The sequence below is a fragment of the Melozone crissalis genome, unplaced genomic scaffold, assembly GCF_028551555.1.
Source record: "Melozone crissalis strain CALT ecotype California unplaced genomic scaffold, PUWL_Pcris_2 ptg000006l_1, whole genome shotgun sequence".
Taxonomy (NCBI): domain Eukaryota; kingdom Metazoa; phylum Chordata; class Aves; order Passeriformes; family Passerellidae; genus Melozone; species Melozone crissalis.
This window is the reverse complement of record NW_026535784.1, coordinates 54433681-54456736: the sequence shown is the minus strand read 5'-3', so window position 1 is coordinate 54456736 and position 23056 is coordinate 54433681. Positions and strand designations below refer to the sequence as shown.

Sequence of the window (23056 nt, the reverse complement as noted above, 5' to 3'; positions counted from 1 at the left end):
CATGTGTCATTTGAAAAGTCAGCAGCCTATATCATGGAGTTGTGTATTTTCCATGCTGTCTAGCCTTCTGCCTCCTCATCAAAAGCCATTCATACTGCTCGCCCACCAAGCTTACTAACCTGCTTCACAAGTCACTGAAATAATTCTTTATTCCAGAAGAATTGCTCCAACAATTGTAATTATTGATAATTAAATATTTTTAGCACAAAGAAGAAGCTAAAAGAGTAGAATTGAATACCAGTGATTTCAGTTTTGCCAGTGCCCTTCTGCATATTAAAAGCTCTCAATCAGTACGGATTTACTCCTTGGGCTGCTCTTAGCATTAAGTTGCAGTTTACTTCTTTCTTCTTCTTAATAAATAAATATAGAGCTCTGAATTATGGCATTCCAAATCTGTGTAATTTTGAATATTCTTCCTGGGACATGACCACTTCAACTGGGTGATACATTAGCTGTATCTAGCCCGTTTGCTATCTATTCTTGCCTTCATGAACATGCACTACAAGGAAAAAGCAGTTACTTTCAGTTACTGGCCCAGAAAATATCAAAACCTTAGTTTCTGTACTGAAAGCAATAAAATTTAAAAGTGGTATCCTTTAAGATTATTATCATAAAGTTTCATTTAAACTAATTGAATTAAATGAGTTTAGTAGCTCTTTAGAAAGTATTAACCCTCAGCTTGTGATTTATTTTAATTGAAGTTGTTCAGACAGAGGATGTAAAGAAAAATCTTCAACTAGATTGAGTACTCTAAAACCTAAATAAAAGTAAGTCTTTTATAGTTTCCAAGAGTACAGATTAAATCACTTGCTGTCAAAGTGTACGCAAACTAAAGAGGAATTTTCATACATGAAAACACATTTTCAGTTGAATTAGTGATATAATCTGAATCATTAAGTTATGTACATCACAGTTTTTAAATGCTAAATGCAAATGACAAAAAAATCTCAGGAAAACAATGGTATCAGGCAGTTCTGTCACTTCTAAGCCTGAGCAATACATGGGTCTTAACACCATAAAGTACTTGATCCTTGGTACCTTCTCTTGCTAAGATCCTGCCGAAAGGAGCAAATGTCAGGGATAATTCAGGTTCTGAGCCAGTTGCAGAGGAAAGCAGGGATCATTTCAAGACCAATTTGGAGCAGATTAATGAAAAAAAGGCTTAATGAGGCATGGACCCCTCAAAGAATGCTGGACAAATCCACCCCTGATGAGGGTGGGGAGATAAGAAAGATTGTGAGAAACAAGTCAGGACCATTAACCTTGGGCTATGAAGGAGTTTCTTGAGAGTCTAATTCTTGTCACAAGGTCAAGCTTTTACAAAGCAATTAAGGATCTCCATAATATCAACCTACAGGCACACACACACACTCAAAGCCTTCTGACCTCGGGGACTCTGGACTCGTTTCCGTTCTCTTGATTGTCTCTCCCCCCCTGCTTGCACTGCTTGCAAAATACACCTTCGAGTAATGGTAGGAATGATGTGTCTCCTGCCTTGTGCAAGAAGTTGTACTTGTACTAATCTGTAATTGTACTTGTACTAATCTGCCCCAAACTAAAGGGGAGAACCAGATATATGATAGAATAATAGAATTTTGGGATTAGAAGGGATTTTAAAGATTGCCTATTGCCAACCCCTTGCCATGGGCAGGGGCACCTTTCACTAGAACATGTCATGTGCTGTGCTGGACAAAAAGAGAAAAATAAAATCTTAATTTAAAGCCTGTAGTGTGACAGAGAAGTCTGATGTTACTACTACTGTAATTTCTGCCCATGCAACTGAGGTATAGAATTTTACAAGTTTACAGAATAAAGTACTGGAAAGCACTGGAAGAAACATTTCTTTTATGTAAATACATTCTTGTGGATGACCAGCTGCTGAAATAAGTAGTAGAAAGCAAGAAAAGTATAGGAGTTTTGTGGTAAATATTATCTGTGCAATAAGGTGTCAAAGCCTGTTCAAAATGTGAGTAATTCAACTTAGTTTGATTATTTTCTTTCTCAGAAACCACTGCTATATACAGAAATCATTTTCTTTTATGACTGGAACACAGTCTGTGTGATCATGCTTATAACTTGTTGAAATTACAAGGACCAGCTGCAATTCAATCAAATGTAGATTTCTACATTTTAAAATCTGGGATGATTTTTCTTTTTTCCAAAGGCAAAAATTCCACTTTCATTTCTTTGTAGTACCAGGACCTGGTACTCCAGGACAGGAGTTCCTGTAATTTTTTTTTTTTTTTAATAACAACACAACTCTTATCTCCTCACTGCTTCCTTTGGCTTAAAAAGGGCTAAGCTAAAGGTGCAGAACACACTCTGCCAATGTTTTGAAGCTTTTATTTTCCCCAGCAGCATGACATCTTACCAACAAAGCAATACGAGAATTAGTGAATCCTAATATCATATGTATGGAGATTAAATTTACAACATATGTAAGCTGCCCATTCTCGAGGAGTGGTGTAACTGAAGGTAGAGAGGCCTTGAGAGTGTGGAGGATCTGGAGGGGAAGCATGTGAGGAGTGGCTGAGGTCATTTCGTCTGCTCAGCCTGGAAAAGAAGAGACTGAGGGGAGGCCCCAACTCAGTCCACAACATCCACATGAGACGAAGAGGAGGGGCAGGCCCTGATCCCTTCTCTGGGGAGACAATGACAGAACCCAGAGGGAATGGCCTGAAGCTGTGTCAGGGAAGTTTTAGACTAAATATCAGGAAAAGGTTCCTCACCCACAGGGTGTTTGGGCACTGGAACAGGCTCCCCAGGGAAGTGGTCACAGCACCAAGCCCAACAGAGTTCAAGAAGTGTTTGGACAATGCTCTCAGGCACAGGGTGTGACTCTTGGGGATGTCCTGTGCAGGACCAGGAGTTGGACTCGATGATCCTTGTGGTCCCTTCCCATTCAGGCTATTCCATGTTTCTAAATCTCTTACAGAAACAAGGTCCTGTAAGATTTTTTTTGTGGCCTACGCAAGCTGGGGCAAACACTGCAGGAGCAACAAGATGAACAACAACAACCCAAGAAAGAGCTGTAAAGTCTGTAAAGTTGTCTTCTGTGCATTATTGTGCCTTTAGTATGCATAACTCTGCAGATAAAAAAGAGATGAGCTAGCATTGCTGCACGTGGCCAGGGAAAAGCTGGCCTGCCAGGAAGTGATTGCTCCAATCTATGGACTTTTACAAAGGTGCTGCCATCCTGTTTAGTCATGCACTTGAAATTGGTCCCCATAAAAATTACTAAGAACTACTCTTGATAGCAGCACTAATGAGACAGTGAAGATGACTTGCACTTTTGCAGAGGAGATACAAATTTCAGGAAAGGATCATGGGAACTGGCCGTGTAAGAACAACACCTTTATTTAAAAACACAGTGCTTCTACCACTTGACTGAGGCAAGAAAGGCTTGATGGCATCAATAAGTACATTCTAGAGCAGTAATGATTCCCAAATAAAAAAAGGCACTGGGATTAAAGTAATTTTGTCCCTGTCTCACATATCCCGTGACCACATAAGCAGCTGAGATTGTGTTGGCGTCCTGATAAGCATCATTTTAGACTTAATTTCTTCCTGGTGAGGGTAGGTGCTAATTAAATTATGGAACTATTTATTTCAGGTTAAGCCACTAAATATTAGATATAGTGTTTGACAAGATCATAGCTAGAACATGCAGAAAGACTGATTCAGTGTCTTGAGGAAATGAACAGCTGTACACTTTTTCTTTTCCTCTGTGGCACAGAGGAAATGTTAGACATTGTTAGACAAATGCTAGACATTTTGACAGAGTAAATTAACAGCAAGTATTTATTATACAAGGATGGCATTCATGTTGTTGACTTGGGTAATAATAAAAGTACAAAGAAATGTCTCCTTAAAAATAATCAAGTCAGTTGCACAATCCGTTCAGCAAACTGCTGAACAGTGGGAATTGCGCCTTTCCCTCTGGTTTTAAGAGAACTTCTTCATGAAGTGCAGTTTGAGGTAGGCGATGGTGAGGAAGATGAGTGTCATGCAGGCCAGAGCCAGGTGGTTCTGCCACAGCCCCCAGGTGCTCATATCGATGCCTTGACTCTCCAGATACTCCTCTCCAGTACATGGCCTGCAGATAAATGCACACACATTGATAAGCTTAGTCACTTGATAACCCACTCAGCACGATCTAGGAAGGTCTCTAGAAGTTGTAATGTGGTTGCATGCGTGTAGTAGGCCGGGCAAGCACCATGTGTCAGTGGTTAATTTTCCATCGTAAATTTGCTTTTCTTGTAGCTCCAGTTTCACATAGGAAGATGAAATGGATTTTGTGAGGGTGTACAATTGTGTGTGTGTGCATAGCTCTCACTAAATACAGTTTGAAGAAAGGTAAGAAGCATAATACGAGGTATTTCTAGTGTCATAAATACTAAATATGCCAACAAGCAGAATGTTCCATGCAGTGGAATGCAAAAACCCAATCAAAGGTTCCTTTTCCATGTAAAAGCTCACAGATTCTCTGATCATCAGTGAGTATCTCTGATACTCAGACTGATGTTCTAGGACTTCTAAGGCTGCTGCTGGTGGGATTCATTTCAGTGTACCACGATACTTACATGCGGCCTGTCTCTCGATAGCTACCGCCACTGTTCAACACTGTGCTGTTACTGCTGCCACAGAAGTTCAGACCAGGCAACTCATTGATCTGTAAAGCCTTTTAAAATAAAAGAAACAATGACAACAGAAAGTAGTAGTTAAAGGAGTGATACATTAATAAGATGAGAAATAATGCAATTAAAGTAATCCTAAAAATGTGCTGGTATCACTATTATATTTGCCAAATCCCCATTTTTTAGCAAAGTAGCAGAGTTCTTTTTTTTCTTTTAAGAAAGGGATGTATATAGCCTGTACACCCCTGGTAAAGCATGCACCACAACAGGCTTTACCACTTCTCCCAGGCCAGAATATTTCTGCACAGACACAGTAAAGCCCAAATTTCTCTGCAAAACATCACTCTGACTTAAATTTTTGCAAAGTAGGAGAAAAGCTTTAGCCTGACAAATTTTTGTTTGATTGATGGAAAAGACAAATAGGAGATTTTTACTTTTTTGGGTGGGGATAACATTGTTCTTTACTTTGAAACATTTCTGCCAGCTGAAGTCCAGTGAATGTAGCAGTTGTGTCTCTCATATGAGGTATTTCCAAATTACTGAAATGAGCTCTTCTGAACAGCAATTGGTGCTAGTTGATGAGAAGCCCTTCTTGTTTCAAGACACTGCACAATACTCCAAGGTTGTTGTGCTTAATTAGCTTTCCTTTTGCTCGTTAGGCCACCAAGTGTGAAGATTTCATTACCATGATTCAAGACATTCCTTTCTAGCCAACCATTTCCAGGTTTGTACGCAGAAAATCAGAGCACTTACTGTCATTCCATAGCGAGGGATGCTAAAGTATTTGAGCCAAGAGAGCCAGGCCATGACGCTTGTGAGATTGACCAGCAACCCAGAGAAAATCTAGAGGCAATGTTTACAAAAAAAAAAAGCCATAACAAAAAGAAAAAAAACAGATTACAAATTACATGCTTTTATCATGGGTCCTTCTCTAGCTCTTGACTTTGTTTCTTCACAGAAAAAGGAATGGGAAAGCATTCCTAGAGGAAGAAACTCTTCCAGCAGAAGAACAAAAGGGAAGGATTTAAATGTTATCAAGCTTGGGCCATAACCTCAGGTCCTTCCCCCAAAACAAGTAACAAGGAATGCTTTCCCCTGTGCAGTAAACCCACACACTTCCTGTCTAGGGGTCCCACAGAGGTTCATATGAACTCTCTGCTGCTCCTCAGTGTGGGACTGCTCTGGGTTTTGCCTGAGTGCCCTGAGTCTGAGGCAATGTGGATTTTGGCTGTAGGTTCAGCTCTGCCTCATCGTAAGTGCCAGTCTCCTGACTGTGGCTGTGTGTTGCCCAGTGTAACATGCCCAAGGTGGGGCCTGCAGCTGGGGAGGACAGCTGGGCTTGTGGTCTCAGAAAACAGGGGGCTGCAGGTCATGCTCTCAGTCAGACACCTTTGCCTTTCACAAAGTTAAGGGAGAGAGGATGAAATGTAGCCCTAAGCAGCTTTCCTACTTTCCAGGCAGTTTTCTGTCTGCAAGAGCCCAGAGAAGAAGTCAGAGGAACGACTCTCCTCCTCACACCCAGCCCTCCAGCCCCTCACTTACTATTCTTTCAGAGGACAAATATTCCACCCCACAGCATCAGGATACTCAAACCAGAACAAATCAGGATATGTTAACCCCAACAGACTTTTTGCAGAATTCAGCTGAACTCCATGCTAGTAGGATTTCTGAATTTCAGCATTTCTGGGATTTCATGATCCAGACTAGAGAACTGAAAAGTGCTACTCACAATCATAAAAACAAATGCAACAGTCGAGAGTAGGTTTGCTATAGTGACCACGCTCTGTCCTGCTGCAATGGCAAGTGCCATGGAAGTGGCTGTGTAGGACACCATCATAAGAGTGAACATCATTATAAAGAAGGCTTCTGCTGTTGGTTTCAAACCTTAAAGATCAGAACAAGAAGGGCTTCAGAATGATCCTGCTGAAAGCTCTGCCATAACCTGAACATTATTGTGATTTTCCTAGTGTGTCCTGCTTACAAATTACATCTTGTCTGCCAGCACAGGCTGTGTCACTGAGACCCAAGACTGCTGTGGTGCTTGTGACAGCCCTTATGTGTCTGTCTTGACAGTGGAAGAGAGGATGAATGGGTAGTGTGCCCAATACTGCAGTAAGACTGAAGGTAGTAGAATGTGTGGAAGTACAGTACTTCACAATCCAAAGTGGCTGCAAGTTGTCCATCAAAGGAGAAACTTCCAGTGCACTTCCATGAGAATCAGCTGTACATCATTTCACTAGCTCCCAGCAGAGAGCTCTCCTAAAAAACCTAGCAGCTTTGAGGTGGTTATGGATTCAGTAGCAAGGTCTGTTTCTCTCCAGTTTCACAGTCTGAGAGCCTCTTGCTGATGTGGCCTTGTTTCCTATTCCTTAGGGTAAAAACTCAGACCAAAGCCAACAAACTGGTATTAATTCACACAGTATTAAGATCTTAAAACAAAACCTTTTCTTTTAGGTATTCTTGCAAGGATCGGAAAAGTATCTTGTAAGAGTCATCAGAAGCCAAGAAGGCCATAGATGAAAAGGAATAAATGAAAACAATGTTGTAAAGGTTATTGCTTCCTTCTAAGGGCAGTGAAGATGAGACATGTCACAGATTCTCTGATGAATGTTTTAATCTTTGTGTCTTTTCTGTAGAAAACAACATGGTGTGCTAAAAGTAAGCTCAGTAGCCAATGCCATGCCAGTGTAGGGATTTAGCTTATATAAATATCCATGTATGCATACACATCTGTAAGATGGACATGCCATGATTTATTGGGGGGGTTGGAATGAGACTGTAGGAGACCATACTTGCCTAGCATGAAGTAAACTATGCAGGTGAAGATGATGCTGGGCATGGTCCTTATGGGTATTAAATCAGCCATTAGCTTTGCTATGAAGTATGCAGATGTTCTGTAGTACCCACTGATATATTCATGCCTGGAACACACAGATAGGTACAGCGCACTACAAATTTAACCATTAAAAACCAGTTTGATTTTCACCCCTTGACAAATGTATTCTAGCTCAAACTAGAAGAAAATCTTTTATACTTGGGCTATACTGCAGCTGTCCAGTAAGCCTATACAGTATAGAACTGGTGACATTTTCATGTGCAAGTGAACATGGGTATTTGTGCACATAATTTTTAGTAAATTTATGTCTCATGTCATCAAGAGAGAGTGTAAAGTTTGAATAATTTCCATATTTTATACAGCATAGCTTTAAAGAATCCAGTTAGATGACTTTTATTGCCCTCACTAGCAAGTGACACATTATTAATCAATGCCAACATTGAGTATTCAAGGGGTTTTTACCAGCTGTGTCAATAATATTACACTCGAAGCCAGTTGTAATCACAGGTACCTTTTGAGGGGTTTGCAGACAACTCACTGATAGACTAAGAGAGTAAATTTGCAATGAGCACTTTCATTGAAATAATTTGAAAATTCTTCACTGACTGTACTTAAATGACATTTACAGCATGTCAGAAAAACTCACAGTCTAACAGCAGAGTCTGGTATCTTTTTTGTATGCTTTACTTACATAAATATCTTCTTTTCTACAACAAAGAGTTCAAGAGCTGAGACACTGCTGAAACACTGGTTGGTGGTCAGAAAGAACATTGCACCCACTCTGCAAAATAGCAAAACAGTGAGCTGTTATTTAAAATGGGATGTGAATGTAGTGTTTCCACAACAGAGTACATAAATCCACGTGCAGTTCCTGAAGTTTAGCAATGCTTGACCTTCCATCCCAAAATCCATGGAAAACTCTTGGCCATGAGTCTGAATCTGTAACAAGCCTGACATAGATGTGGTACAGTCATTATTTGGTTTTGACATGCAATGATAGCACATTCTCTGATGCAGCCAAAATATAGAAAATCAACTGAGGTTTCTTTTGAGGGGCTGTGGTTTGGTTTTTTCCTTGATGTAATTTCCTTCACATTCTCAGATGGTGAAGCATTTGTCTGCTGCAAGTAGAGAAGAACCAAATAAAGAGTGTGAGAAGTATTTTTAACCTTTTCCACAAAAATTTAAGGCACTTCCTACTCAATTTAAAACTGGGTTGTTTTTAAACAAATGCTATGAAGTCTTATGGGATTAAGAACCCAGAGGTTTCATAGTGGCAAACTCATGTGTCAGGTCAGGCCAGGTCATACAGCTGTCAAAATGATACATAGAGCAGCATAATTTGAAAATCTCTTACTGCTGGTAAATTCAAGTGTGTGAGTAGAAACAGTTGCAAGATTACAACTTTAGTTACCTAGGTTTATGTAGCCACAAGTCTGTATATTTTAACACCCTCAGTTCTGCAGGGACCTTGCTGGAGGAACAAAATCACATCCTCACTTCCAAGCCACACAGGCCTGGCCTTACTCATGTGAAGGGAAGCATTTGCTTTAAAGAGGTATTAAGCTCCTTTAAAGGGAGCTTTATCAAGTTTTCAAACATCCATTGCCTAGACTGACTGACCTGTTCTGTAGTCCAGCAGAGCTCTCCTCAAGCCCAAAGAAGATGGCACCTACAACCAGTCCCAGAAGAGCTGTAATACCAAGCTAAATGGGAAAAAGAGAAAAGAGGAGGGGAAGTATCATTCTTATTGCTTCAAAGGTTTTCCTGAGTGCCAGGATGAGGATGACAGTTTATTCTCATGCTCCACAGTGTGTGGTTACTGGGCTCTATCATACATCTTCCCCATGGGATTGTTTGTAAGGAGACGCTACAACAGGGCTACAGATATGCTGATATTTGCAGTCTGTAACTATTTAAATAGCAGAGATAACAGGACTTACTTAAAAGACTGAAGTGGGTGCATCACACTTTTTAAATGCTAAATGCAAATGACAAAAAAATCTCAGGAAAACAATGGTATCAGGCAGTTCTGTCACTTCTAAGCCTGAGCAATGCAAGAATCTTAACACCATAAAGTACTTGATCCTTGGTACCTTCTCTTGCTAAGATCCTGCCGAAAGGAGCAAATGTCAGGGATAATTCAGGTTCTGAGCCAGTTGCAGAGGAAAGCAGGGATCATTTCAAGACCAATTTGGAGCAGATTAATGAAAAAAAGGCTTAATGAGGCATGGACCCCTCAAAGAATGCTGGACAAATCCACCCCTGATGAGGGTGGGGAGATAAGAAAGATTGTGAGAAACAAGTCAGGACCATTAACCTTGGGCTATGAAGGAGTTTCTTGAGAGTCTAATTCTTGTCACAAGGTCAAGCTTTTACAAAGCAATTAAGGATCCCCATAATATCAACCTACAGGCACACACACACACTCAAAGCCTTCTGACCTCGGGGACTCTGGACTTGTTTTACCTCCACACCAACCCTCATTATATAATTCCCTCATTATATAAAACATGATGAAGTTAATTTATACCCCTGGCTACAGGCCAACTTTTCTATTGGCCCCTCCCGAATTGCTGAGAATTGCAGTGGGAGTTTTGGTGGCGCTGTGGTAGCAGAGTTTGGCCCATGAATTAGGGGATTCCTGAGGATTAGTCACTCTGCAGACACCAGCTGGACTTTCTTCATTTTGAAATCAATGTGCAACTCTGAAGGAGTCAACATTTTTGGTTCTGATCCTTCAGAAAAAGCAGCACTGACAGAGCCAGTGATTATCTTTCATGGTGGGTGCTGAACCCCATTGTGGACTTCATGACATCTTGTCCAGAAGACATCATCACCAATCTGAACAGTCAAATAACCAAACAGCACACACATTACAGGGCTGCAAAAAAATTTTTGCACTTGAGCCAACTACCAGCATTTAGTTTTGTGTTGAAGTTTAATGAAGTACGCAAACACAGTCTGTTAACTTTTCCTGGCGGGGGAGAGGATTTGAGGCCAAACCCCACAGTGCCAAGCCGGGGCAATTAGAGTCAAATCTGAAGAATGCTCTCGAGCAAACGTGTGAAACTTCTTGGGACATAATGTGCTCCTGGCTGGGAGCAGCAGAATACCCTGCTAGGACAGGTCTTACCTCCCAAAGCCTTTCAGTAGTCCAAAATTAATTACTGAGCAGTCCCACATTTGGGAGCATTCAGAACACCTTTTATCCTCAGACTCCTAGACCTTGAGCACTCTTTCTTCAGATGCTTACTGCAGTCAAGATATCAAGAGGCAAAACCATCCCCGTGACTTATCTAATACTCCAGGAGCCAAATAAATTCAACATATATCACAAAACCATAGATACAAATAGCCTTACCTGAGCTATGGAAGCCTGAGGGTTTCCTATCAGGTTTTTAAATGTGCGCCTGGACACCCATTTCAGCTGGTGGAGGAAGGAATTGGCATATGTGATTTGCCGGAAAAGTGGTTTGGTTTTCTTTTTGTTTCCTGAAGAAATGCTCTCTAAATGTTCTTTTGTTTCTCGGTAATAGGCAGAGTTGGAGTATTTTTCTGCTAATTGCTCAGCCAAGGTCTTATCATATTCAGAATATTCTTCAGTTCTCTCTGCTGGAAAGATTAAAAAAACAGAAGAATTAAGATGTACACGTAGTTCCAGTGATTCAGTGCACTCAGTCCCATAGGACAGTTCAAAAGAATTGGTATAAATAAGATAAAAAAATTGTGTTTGCCTGTGCAACCTGTCCCACAAGCAGCGGCAGCCTCTCAGCTCTCTGACAAGGCAAACCCTTGTCTGCCCATGGAGTTGCAACATGGCTTTTAATCAAAAAGTGATTTTTACATCCCCTTTGTCCCCAGAGGCTTCTGTAAGTGATGTGTTTCACAGATAATGACATAATCCTGGACTTTCCAGACTTTTAGATCCAGGTAATCCTGCATTAATCCACTTTGGTCATATATAAATTTCAGCTGGACCTCCTTTTTTTCTGAACTGTGGTATAGTGTGAGCTTTTGCAATGACAGATGCAATGTGTCATATCTGCCAGCCATAATATTTGCTAGACCCTGATCAGAGCACTTTTGTAAAGCGATGGCTGCTTGTTTGGTAAAGGTATAGTGAAAATGTGCTTGGACACACAGCATATTCATTACTTCCTTTGCCTTTTCACTCCTGTGAAAAGAGAGTAAGCTATTACTGAGTGGCAGCAGCAAAGTATGAGAAACCATGCTCCAAAAAATAGGTGAGAGCTGATTCATTAGTTTGGGGATAATTTCTGCCTTAGCACAACTTCAGAGAAACATCAGATGAACAGTGGTACCCTATGTCTACCCCTTCCCACCCTGCTCAGAGGAAGGAAAACAGTAATTTCCTAACAGAAAAGTTGTTACATTAGGTAAAAAGGTCAAGTCATAACTGCATCAAATGATGTCCTTAACTGGAACAATTATCCTGGTTTATCATCTCTGCTTCTGCAGGATTTCAGCTGGTTTGCCTTGAAGATGAAAGAAGCTCTTTCTGTGTGCTGAGAGTTACCAAAACAGTTTTTTAATCCCCATTCCCACACATGTGAGGATAACTTGACTCAGCTATGGGTTTCATACCTGTATTGCTGTCATCAGCCTTGCTCATTGCCACGGCGGTGGAGTCTCCATTGATGACGTCCAGGAAAAAATCGGCGGGGTTGTTGTAGGGCTCGCACTGGTAGCCTGTGGTGACATTGACACTGTGGTGACATTGACACTGTGGTGACACTGACACTGTGGTGACAGCGTTTTGAGCCCTGCGTGGGGTTGTGTGAGTGGCCAAGGACCATGCTTGGCTGTCAAGAGCACAGCCACACATCCTGCCATGGAGCAGCCTGCCCCAAAGCATGGCAGCCTTTGGGAAGTCCACACTCTCTTAAGGGATGAGCGGCACTGCCAAGCAGCACCATCAGCAAAAGCGAGGTGACAGCTAGCCCCGTGCTCTTCCCAGCCCTAGCCCAGGCTTCCTCTAATTAAGATGCACCAGGAACAGCTCATCCAAATCCACATGAGGGCCAAGAGGAGAAACACCCAGAGAAGCGCTCAGCCTGTTAAAATACTGGACCTGCTTGGACACACCGTGTCCAATTCTGGCCCAGAGCTATGGGCATTGCCCTCGAGTTGGTGCAAACCAAAGGTTGGCCCTGCTGGAAGTAGTGCTCACCAATGGACTGAAAGTACTCGATGGCGTGCTGGGCTGGCCCATGGAACAGCACTCTCCCTGCAGCCAGCAGTGTCAGGCTGTCAAACAGTCGGAATATGGAGTACCGAGGCTGGTGGATGGAGAAGATGATTGTCCTTCCTTGTTTTGACATCCTGAATGTGAAGAATGACAGAGATGTCAGCTTTGCAAGTTGATTCAGTGTTTAGATAAGAGCATTTGAAAGTTCAGTTAAGTCTTGGTGAAGTCTGATTAACTTGGTATGCCAGAGAAGGAAGAAGAAAGAAAAAAAAAAGAAAAAATATTTAGGTCGTATTTACAGTGTCTGTATGAGAAAAGAATTCTCACTTTGGAGAGAGAGAATTCATTCAGTTTTTTTCCTACTCCGTTCACATCCTTGGCTCACTGGTAAATAATTACATGTCTGAATTCCCTGTTTGCTCCTTTGGACTGTAATTCAAGTCAAATACAACCGAAGTCTAGCAGAGCGGAGTGCTGAGAACAGGAAGCTGTTTCTAAGGCCACCACCTTTTCAGCAGCAGTAGGACAGCATTAGCAGTGCTGGAATCAAGTCCCGTGGTTGGCTCATCCAAGAACAAGATGGCAGGATCCGTGATGAGCTCCATCCCAATATTGGTCCTTTTTCGCTCTCCTCCAGATACCCCACGAATGAACTGGGTACCAACCTAATAAAAAAACCAAGAAACTTGTCTTGTTTGGCCCAAGAAGAAATCCTTCAACAAACAGTATTGTACCCACATGGCAATATCTGGGGAGAGTTGTGAGAAATTCTGGCTCTACACTCAGAAGCAGATGTAAATGTTATTTTACACACATCCTTGTTCTTAATGTTAGCATTACTTGAGGTCTCATCTTTTTCTCCAACCACTAACTTTCCCTTTCACCTTTGCCTTTCCCTTTCTTTTTACCTGCAATGTAGTACCATATGGCAGCATCAGCACCGTCTGTACAAGTCTCCATACAGAAATGTCACTAATTATTTTATTGCTGAAACATCCTGTTGAAATTGACTTTTTTTTTTTAAATCTGCCATGATGACTCATTTGGTTAATTAATAAACCACTTACTACATTTTAAGTAACATGTTTACAGGCCTTACCTTGGAATCTGCAACTTTGCTCAAGCCCAGTTCCTTGATGATCTGATTCACTCGTTCATTTTTCTCCTGTTCCTTCACTGACTTTGGCAAGCGGAGTGCCGCTGAGAACTTCAGATTTTCTCTTACAGTCAGGGTTCCCATGACCACATCATCCTTCATTTAAAAAAAGGGGTAGATACTTGGTGGTTGCTCAGCAGTTTCTGTTTATTCCTCTGAGAACTGTATCTACCTATGTCTTATGCAGTCCTTGCATGCAGAGGGACAGTAGCAGCAGCCAGAACATGCAGTAAGGTGCATCTTCAATGCCCGTGTCATGGAAGAGTTTGGATTTCATGCACGTAATTATATTTGCCTTAATTCATAAAGCAACGCCACATAGGAACAGTGTCCATCATGCATGATATAAAAATACATAAACAGGCAAGCACTGAAAACAGGCCCTTATGTATTCTTACCTTATTCAGTGTTTTGGAGGTGTTGAGGGAGAGACTCAGGGGCTGAAGGGAGTTAGGGAGCAGCTACAGCTCAGGTCATTCTCACAGTGTGTGTGCCCGTGCAGCCTCAGCCCACCGCAGGTGAGGAGAGGGAGAAAAGAGGGAAGGTAAAGAGAGGTTGGGTCCGTGTGGGTTAGGGCGATGGTGTTCAGCATCCAAACTTGTTTGGTCAAAGGAGGATGGAGGGGAGGTTTTAAGATACCATTTGCTTGTCTCTTGCAAAGGGAACCTGCCAGTTGTGGGAAGTTGAGATTTACATGTGGTTTGAGAGACCACCTTTCTGTAACATGTTGACATAATTTTAAGGAGTTTTCATTGATTCTTGGATGAAGGCAAGGTATTTGCAACAAAGCAGCAACTTCTTACAATAGAATCCACAGATAAAAATTACTTACCTGTACCACATAGCCAGAGGTACATTTAAAGTTGGCGGGCTGGGGAGCTCCATTGATCAAAATGTCACCAGAGAGTCCATGGGGATCCTTCCTTGCAGCCAAAATGTCCAGTAGCCTAAAGGAAAAGTTGGTTACTTTGTCAGATGAATGTACAGGAGGCAAAGCTCTCTGAACTTCAAACCCAGCTCATGGAAAGAACAGCTACATAAAAGCAGATCAAATTCAATTTCTGCAATCTAGAAAACCCCCAGCAACTTTCAAGGACTGAGTTTCTTTTGTCCTGGTTTCCTAAGGAAATGAGATCCATGCAGGTCCATGTCCATTTTTTCAATAATTTGAGTTTATCCTCAAGCTGGTTACACATTAGCAGAATGGTGAATAAGGAGTGACTATCAGTAGACTGTGGACTAAAACTGAATTTCGCCTTTCTCATATAATCTGTCTTTTGGAATTCAAGTATTTCTCAGAAAACAGTGAGACTTACACAGCCCTAAATAAAAACTCAATCTTTCTCTGAAAGAGAAGGCCACTACTGCTAAATGTGTACAATTTCACTTTCTCCTTGGTGCAATTTCTGTGGTGGGTGAAGGGGGCACTTACGAAGATTTACCACTGCCAGTGGGTCCCAAAATTGCATTCAATCCTGGTTTCATGATGCCACTGTAAGACAAAATGGATAAGTTTTACCTAATAGTTAGGGTGAGGTTATTTCTTTGCCTTTTTCAACTGGTAGACCAGTTGAATGTAATTTATCTGTACAACTACTTTCTGCATGCCATTAATTTTGGAATTAATGAAGCTGCCTAATCACAAGCAATATTTAAGATCAGACTTCACCTTAACTTTTTATTCTTAATTCAAGAAAAACTAATAATCATATAATAAGACAGAACAGAAACATGACGAAAATGTAGCAAAATCTGTACATGTATTTTTACCACATGGGTATCTACAAGAGAAGCACGCACTTGCTTTAACCATACTCAGTTCTAAAGGTATTCTCTCAACAGAGAGAATAACAGTCCCTGTAGTCAGAATAAACTAGGGATTTGTCTGTGCTTAAAATGTAATAGATAGTTTCTCTTTATCTGACATTAAAGCCCCATGAAACTCAAAAGCCAGATGGCAAATGTCACAAATGACCCATGTTAGTCAACTGAGGTACCACAACATATGGCTTTTGAGGAAAGCAATAAAGCCTTTAAGAGCTCATGTTTCGTGGAAATTCCCTGGGCAAAGAGTAGGGTAGACAGAGCTACAAAAAAGGGTAAATATTTATGATACAAATTGGAGTTAGGGAGCTGAAAGTCATGGGTGACTTGGAATGGCATATTGTATGCCAATGCCTTGCACTGAGTTTAACTACTGAGCTGTGAATGGGCAAGTTTATTCACTGATTATTGAACAAAGACCATAGTGACATGACTGCTTTATTGCAGTAGTGCTCGCTGTTGGGGAAAAAACCGCAAAATAACTCAACAAAAAATGCCAAAACTCCAGAAACCTTTACATCTCTGAAAGTTAACCTAACCCTCACTAATATTAATGTGTTAAATGTTTTAAGTTTAACCCCCCCAAAAAATTAACCTTTCCCAAGGCCACCTAAGGGAAGGAGACAACCACAAAGGACAGGCTGCTGGTATCTCAGCTAAACACCCTGGCACAGTGGGAGGATTCCCAGGCAGTGCAGAGCAAGCAGAGCTGGCTGGTGTGCCCAGTGCAGTAGGAGCCAGGCGGACTGTATGCCCAGGGCCAAAGGAAGTGTGCTCTCTGATGTACAGGCTCAGCCCAGGGACTGGGCACCTGGGCTTTAGCACAGCTGACAGCAAATACAAAGCAACCACACATATACATAATTTTTCTAAACCTTGGTCTGCATGTTGTGCTGTATGGCTCAGTGACATGAGTGAAGTCAACTCTCCGGACAGAAATAAAACTTACAGGTACTCTAATGGGATGTTTAAATACGTACTTGACATCTTTCAAAACTTGTTTTTTGGTGGTTTTTCGGAAACACGGGAACCCAGTCTTTGTCTTCACATGGTAGCAGATGTTGTGGAAGGTAAGCACGCTTCCTGCCCTGCCAGCCAAATCTGGCAAGGGCTGCGTTTTACTGGGAATGCCATTTGTACTGGATTCTGACATCTGAATACACAGGTGTGGCTGGTCTTCTGCCATCTTTCCTCTGGACATGAAACACAGGAAACAGAAGATTTGATTCAGTATGAAGAGGAAAGGTGTGTTTTGGGCTCAGTGTTTGGCACGGGGCCCATGGTGGGGCTGCAAGAGGCCCATCTATCTCTTTTGGATAGGAAGGTTTGGTCCTTTGGGCTCAGACCTGGAGATGACACAAAGCTGAGTTTCCCTCCACCCTGCTGGTCTGCAGGGTGGGCTGACCTTGGGAGACCACAGCTGCCCACCCAGCTGCCCTCTGAGGTGAATATCTGCTCTGGCACTTGGACTTCTCTAGGGTCTGTTTCTCCCACATTTTCTCACTCATCTCTCACAGTTGCTGAACAACATCCTTTGCCTTTTCTTACATGTTTCCAAAGAAGCTTTATCAGCATCCCTGACAGCCTCAACTTTGCCTCAGCAGCTGGAAGTGGCTGTGTCTGCCACAGCACCACCTTTCCCACAGAATCCTCCCCCTCCAACTACCCCTACAATCCTTTCCCACAGAATCCTCCCCCTCCAACTACCCCTCAGCAGCAGCACCTGGCCACAGGTAGCAACTGTTCTATTAATATAAATTATTTTGTGAAGGATATAGAAACATGGAAACTGACACTGCTGCCAAGTAATTCTCTTCCTTGGGTTTGCTTTCCATGTGAGAAGGTAGTTGTGGAATAATTAAAGTTATCTCACCTCTCTCATTAGCCAGGCTTCTGCCTGTGAGCCATCCACTTGCACAGTGGAGCATCCCTGGCTGTCCCTGTGCACGCAGACCTTTGTCCCCTTTGCTCCTCCTTAAGGGTCATCTGGGGGAGAGGCAGAGTCTGGCCTCTCTGTATAACATGTTGACTCATCAGAGCCTAGTTACTTTAAATATCACTATGGGAAAAGTTAACAATGCAATAGTTCCTGGGAATCAGGAGGGAAGGTGATCAGCGGGGAGCTCTGGGGTGACCAGTCCTCTCCCTCAGCATAGTTACACTGCTCACAGCAAGAAAGGAGGCAAATCATGACACAATTTCAGACATGCTGAATGAATTTGAGAGCTGTCAGTAAAAAGAGCACTGGGGGGAAAAAAAAGCCATTTAATCTAACAGGCTCATATGGTCATATAAAAGCCCAAATGCAAGCACTTATCTTGTCAGTTTGCTCAGGGTGCTTGACAGACAGCTGAGCTCTCCTTGGTGGCTATCAGCACAGTGAAACCTCTGGAAGCTCAACATTCAGCAACCAGCCTATCTCCACATAAAGGCTGGTTCATCTGTCTCCCAGTGGTACTATCTCAAATCTAGCCCAAGACTGCCTCTTCTGAAAAGCTGCACTCTTCTGTGCTGACAAAAATATAAGGTCTTAATGTTTTAGTAGCCAGTAATCTTGGCCCAGTGCAAATAAACCATGTTTGCAATGTAATTACAATAGATCTAGCTTTAATTTTAGCTGAAATGCATTTTGAGTAAGTTAAACATCAATCAAATGTGCAACATTTAAAATATAGAGGCCTTTTACTGAAAAACTGCATCCACTCTCGCTGGTGCCAGAGAAGATTTACCTGCCTGGAGGAGGACAAGTAATTTTACATGGCTATTTTTCCTGCAGTGTCTAGGTTAATCTGTCTGGACATCGATCACTGCCTTTGAAAGAATGCTTTGGTAAATTAGAGACATGCATTCAGAGCTGCAGAGGGAACCCATCACTTAAAGTCTCACCTAGTCCTGAGCAGATATTTGCTGATCTAGGTGCCAAATACACAACCACAGGGGCAACACCACATGTAGGCACTGGAAAATCCCTTGAGCTGTTGGATAACCCAGCAGCACAGAGTGCAGAAGTCAGGAGACAGTGTGACTATGACCTGGATATATCATTACATATATAAAGTATTTGGATCAGTATTTTGCTTGATCACATTTTTTGCTCACCTTAATATTTCAGTATTACAGATGCAACATTATGACCAAATGAGAAAAAAATGAGGTAGAGTTTGATGTCAGACATAATCAACAGAATGGTTACATTTTTCTTTGTTTAATTTGGTTTTGTTTGTTTTTGGTCTTTTTTTCCAAAGACCAGTATAAAAACCTAGCTCAGTGCTTGCACTGAAATTTCTGAAATGCTCTTCAGGAATTAAACCTTTTTTTTAGCAATTGAAGAAATTAATTTTTCCAGATTGAACTAGACAGGTAGACAATAAGCAGAGAATCAGAAACTGCTTTCACAAGTGAAGGATCATGCTGCTTTTACAGTGTTGTCCCTAAGAACAGTCTGTTGTAGTCAAATTTAGTCTATCAATCAAGATAGGATGAGATTGTACACTTCCTTGCAAAAATGTGTGTAGAAGCTATATAATTAAATCAGGTATGGGAAGAATTATGTATATCTATAGCAAACAGTCTCTAAATGGCTATTTAATACAGCTGTCAGCAGGAAACTTCCAGTTCAGGAAGGCTTGATAACTCAAATTTCCAGAGAAAAACAACATTCTTTGCTATTGTCCCTTGGGAAAACATTAACTACAGGGAGCTGTGAGCAGAGGTTGGATTCAGGTCTCACTGGATCTCAGGTTTAAGTTGTCACAGCCCTTCCTGGCTGCAGGGTGCTTGTGCCACTTGCAGGGACAGGGTGGGGTGCAGCAGGTAGAACACCTGGTACATGGATTTACCTGTGTTCTGTTCCTTCCTTTAGGAAAAAAAAAAGTGTATTATTGAGGACATGCCATTTATCAAAGTAAAAAACTCCATCTATTTCAAATGCTACATTAATACTGAAAATAGCATTTCACACTTGCAGAGCTACTAAAATTTATAGCAGAAAAAAAACGCAGAATGCTCATTCACTTAGAGCTGGTGTGGTTATTTCTGCTGTATAAAATCCGTGTTGCCTGCTCTCTTCTGAAAGGGACATAACCACTGCAAGATCTCCACCACAGCAACTCCTTGGTCTGGCAGGATGACAGGGCTCTGGACATTCTTCTTCCCTCTGTGTCACAGACATCTTTTCATTAAAATCCTTTGGTTAGGATTTTTCCTGCTGAAGCTGAGAAGTTTCAGCAACAAAGTGTAAACAAGGGTTATCTGCTGCTGTGGAATGCAACAGGTGGATCTGCGATTGGTGTCCTGTGGATGTTTGGATTTACTGACCACTCCCAGCAGAGCTGCTCTCCCTCTCTGCTGAGACACAGATCTTTGTTATTCATTCTTTTCTATTCTTAGCTTAGCTAGCCTTCTGAGAACTTTTCCTTCTTTTTCTTTTTAGTATAGTTACAATGTATTATATATATCATAAAATAATAAATCAAGCCTTCTGAACGTGAGGTCAACATTCTCGCCTCTCTCTTCACCTCAAGACCCCTGTGACCGCCGTCACACCTCTGGTGGGAAGGGGCTTGGGGAAGTCCCAGACTCCTGCTTCTCCCTCAGAGCAGGTCTGGCATCAACACGAGACTGGGTCCGCTGTGGATCTGCCTGGGGGATCCGTGGAAGCCTCTGGGAGCGGCCATTTGGATCTCAGCCAACAGTGTGCTCGGAGAAGATGAAGTGCAAACAGCAGAGAATATGCACTCGTGCTAAAATCTGGCATTGGATTTGCTTTGCTTTTTGGGATGCCTCTTTTTTGCTGCGGTGTAAAAAGTTGCAGTGAGATAATCCGTTTAGTATGTCACAAAACAACCTTCCCATTTCTGATCTAGCAATAAACTTCAGAGGAACAGAGGGTCCTGCTCCTTCACAGCTAATGTAATTGTCAGCTGTTTGCAACCACGCCTCAGAAATTGAATCCTTAAAATTCTGCAGATTCTATATGTTAAAAAATAATTATTTAAGTTTAATGTGGCATACAGCCATGAAACGTTTTAAGCCAGAACACTTACAGGACAAAGAAACAACAAATGTGAATGTTAATCAAATCAATTTCTATGCAAATTTTAAATTAAGTTTCTCAGATTTCATTGCCATTGCTTACAAATATTTACTTTAGATCAGATATGAGCAGGAGATTCTATAACAACATATACTTCCCGCTGTATTCAGAAGTATTTGTTAATCTCAATAAAGTGTTACATATTCTCATCGTATCAGCCATGAGTATAGTACACTTTGCATCAGCAGAATAAAAAATTTATAAACTCTCTGGAAATTTTGCAAATTTTGTTCGTTTTGCCAAATAGTTTTGAAATATTTCTATTGTCACTGATTTCAGCATAATTTCAGCTCAGGTCAAATAGAAAATAATTTTCTTCAGAGATATGTAGTCTCAAAAAATTTTGCCAGGAGACAAAGTACTGGATCTAGAGATTTAACCTTTTATTAGTGGCAAATGAAACTACTTTTTTTAAAACAACCAAGAAATCTCTTTGCCCGCTGTTTCAATACAGGTAAAATTAATGTCTCAGTACGGTCATTTTCCTGAGTATTCTTCTGAGACTTGTAAAGTACAAAGTTTCATTTTTTCCTACACACACAAAAGGGAGCTAAACAAAACCATCAAACAATAACAAAATGTGCTACAAAGTTCAGTTGATTCAAACATGATTGACTCCACAGCAGAGTCTTTCAAACAGTTTCAGTAAATGTATTTGTGTCCTTCAAGATACATTTTCTATATAACAAAATAAGGAACATTTATTCCTGTCAGTCTTCCTGCAAAGCCTTTGGCACCAGGGGGATTTCCAGTTCAAACAGAAAAAAAGCCCACAATAAAGAACAATACTATAGGAGGGGTAGTAAAATTATAAATAGCAAAATTCAGACGTGCATTTTTTAAAATCCAAGTAGATACTCAATAGATTTTATCCCTATAGAGAATAAGTATTGAAGTTACTTAAGGAGGAAGAGTTTTAGAGACAGAAGCAGCTTTCAGCATAATTTTCTAAAGGAAGATGCTCTAAACCATTTTAAAAACAGTCTTTTTCTTTTTTCTGGATACTTGAACATGCCAGAGAAACCGCAGTTAAGTGTGCTATTATTTCTCCTATTTTTAGTGGTTACAAAGTTAGGTCTTGCAGCCTGCAAGTTGAAACAGTACTGTATGTGCATTTTGGACTTCTGAGACATATATATAAATTCAGAGAAGCTGTAACCTTTCAATATATATAAATTCACAGAACCTTTTCTCCCCTCCTTCTTTAGCCATTTCCAGGGATGTGACTGACCAGAGAAGGGCTGTGGGGATGCAAAGGGGGCAGGACCATACATTCCTCTTTCTCAGGAACATGTGCAGGAAATTAAAACCGTTTGAGTAAATGAGGATAATGCGATTGAGGCAATCTGTAAATTAATTGCCAGCCTATTTACCACGGATTTGTAATCTACCTTCAATGAAAAGAGCACAAATGTTAACGTGCGTGAGGGAGCACTGAGAATAGCAGCTCCAGCAAAATTTTCTCATTTTTCACTTTTTTACTGGTTTTAATTTCTGCCTTGAAGCTTCCGCACCCCCACCTTTTATAAAGCATATTTTCATTGATTTTTTGCCTTCCCAGTAAAATCCCTTGAAAAGCCGGGAGAAGGCAGGTGAGCGTTTTGCTGCGGTTTCCTTGGGTGTTGGAGAAGACCAGCTGCTGAATATTATCCCACAGCAACGGCAGTGCAAGCAATTCATGGACGAGGGAGCAAGCCACTACATGGAGCTAAACCTGCCTGAATAAAAGGGCTGAGCTGCTGCACCTGATCCACTCACCAGCAGCAGGTCCGGGTCGGCGCCGCAGGGCTGCCGAGGAGGCGGCAGAGGCGCTGCGAGGGATGCAGGATCCGGGGAAGGGAGGAGCGAGGCACAGCTCCGAGGCGCAGCTCCGCGACACAGCTCCGAGGGACAGCTCCGAGGCGCAGCTCCGAGGGACAGCTCCGAGGCGCAGCTCCGAGGCGCAGCTCCGCGACACAGCTCCGAGGCGCAGCTCCGAGGCTCGCTCAGCGTGCAGGGCTGCGCAGTGCCACGCACATCTCACACCTGCTGCAGGACGGGCCCGCAGCTGTGCTCCATCACCCCCGCGAGTCTCCGCCCTCTCCCTTTGTAGGGAGGGCAGGGCCGGGGCGAGCCCCGCTTCCACCTTTTCTCCTTTCGGCTGGGCAACTCGGCAGCTGCCACAACCCACCCACGCCCACAGTGGGGACACTGTCAGTGAAGGAGAGCATCCCCACCTGCCCAAGGCTTGCAGCCAAGAACAGGGCTGGCAAAGCCGGCAGGGTGGGGTGAATCCCAGCACGGCATGTCACACAAC

At 42.0% G+C, this 23056-nt stretch overlaps 1 protein-coding gene across 1 annotated transcript; it reads right to left on the bottom strand.

Annotated features, from left to right (window-relative positions):
- Positions 1-3828: 3828 nt before the first annotated feature.
- Positions 3829-22582, bottom strand: ABCG2 (ATP binding cassette subfamily G member 2 (Junior blood group)). Its single transcript, XM_054294535.1, has 16 exons — positions 22519-22582; positions 16646-16858; positions 15274-15333; positions 14674-14788; positions 13785-13937; positions 13193-13350; positions 12668-12819; positions 12082-12186; positions 10838-11085; positions 9097-9179; positions 8165-8254; positions 7434-7558; positions 6367-6521; positions 5391-5480; positions 4584-4681; positions 3829-4096 (listed from the first exon to the last, which is right to left on the bottom strand). The coding sequence occupies exons 2-16, from the start codon at positions 16849-16851 to the stop codon at positions 3946-3948; spliced, it is 1989 nt and encodes a 662-aa protein (XP_054150510.1). The 5' UTR covers positions 16852-16858; positions 22519-22582; the 3' UTR covers positions 3829-3945.
- Between the last annotated feature and the right edge of the window lie 474 nt (positions 22583-23056).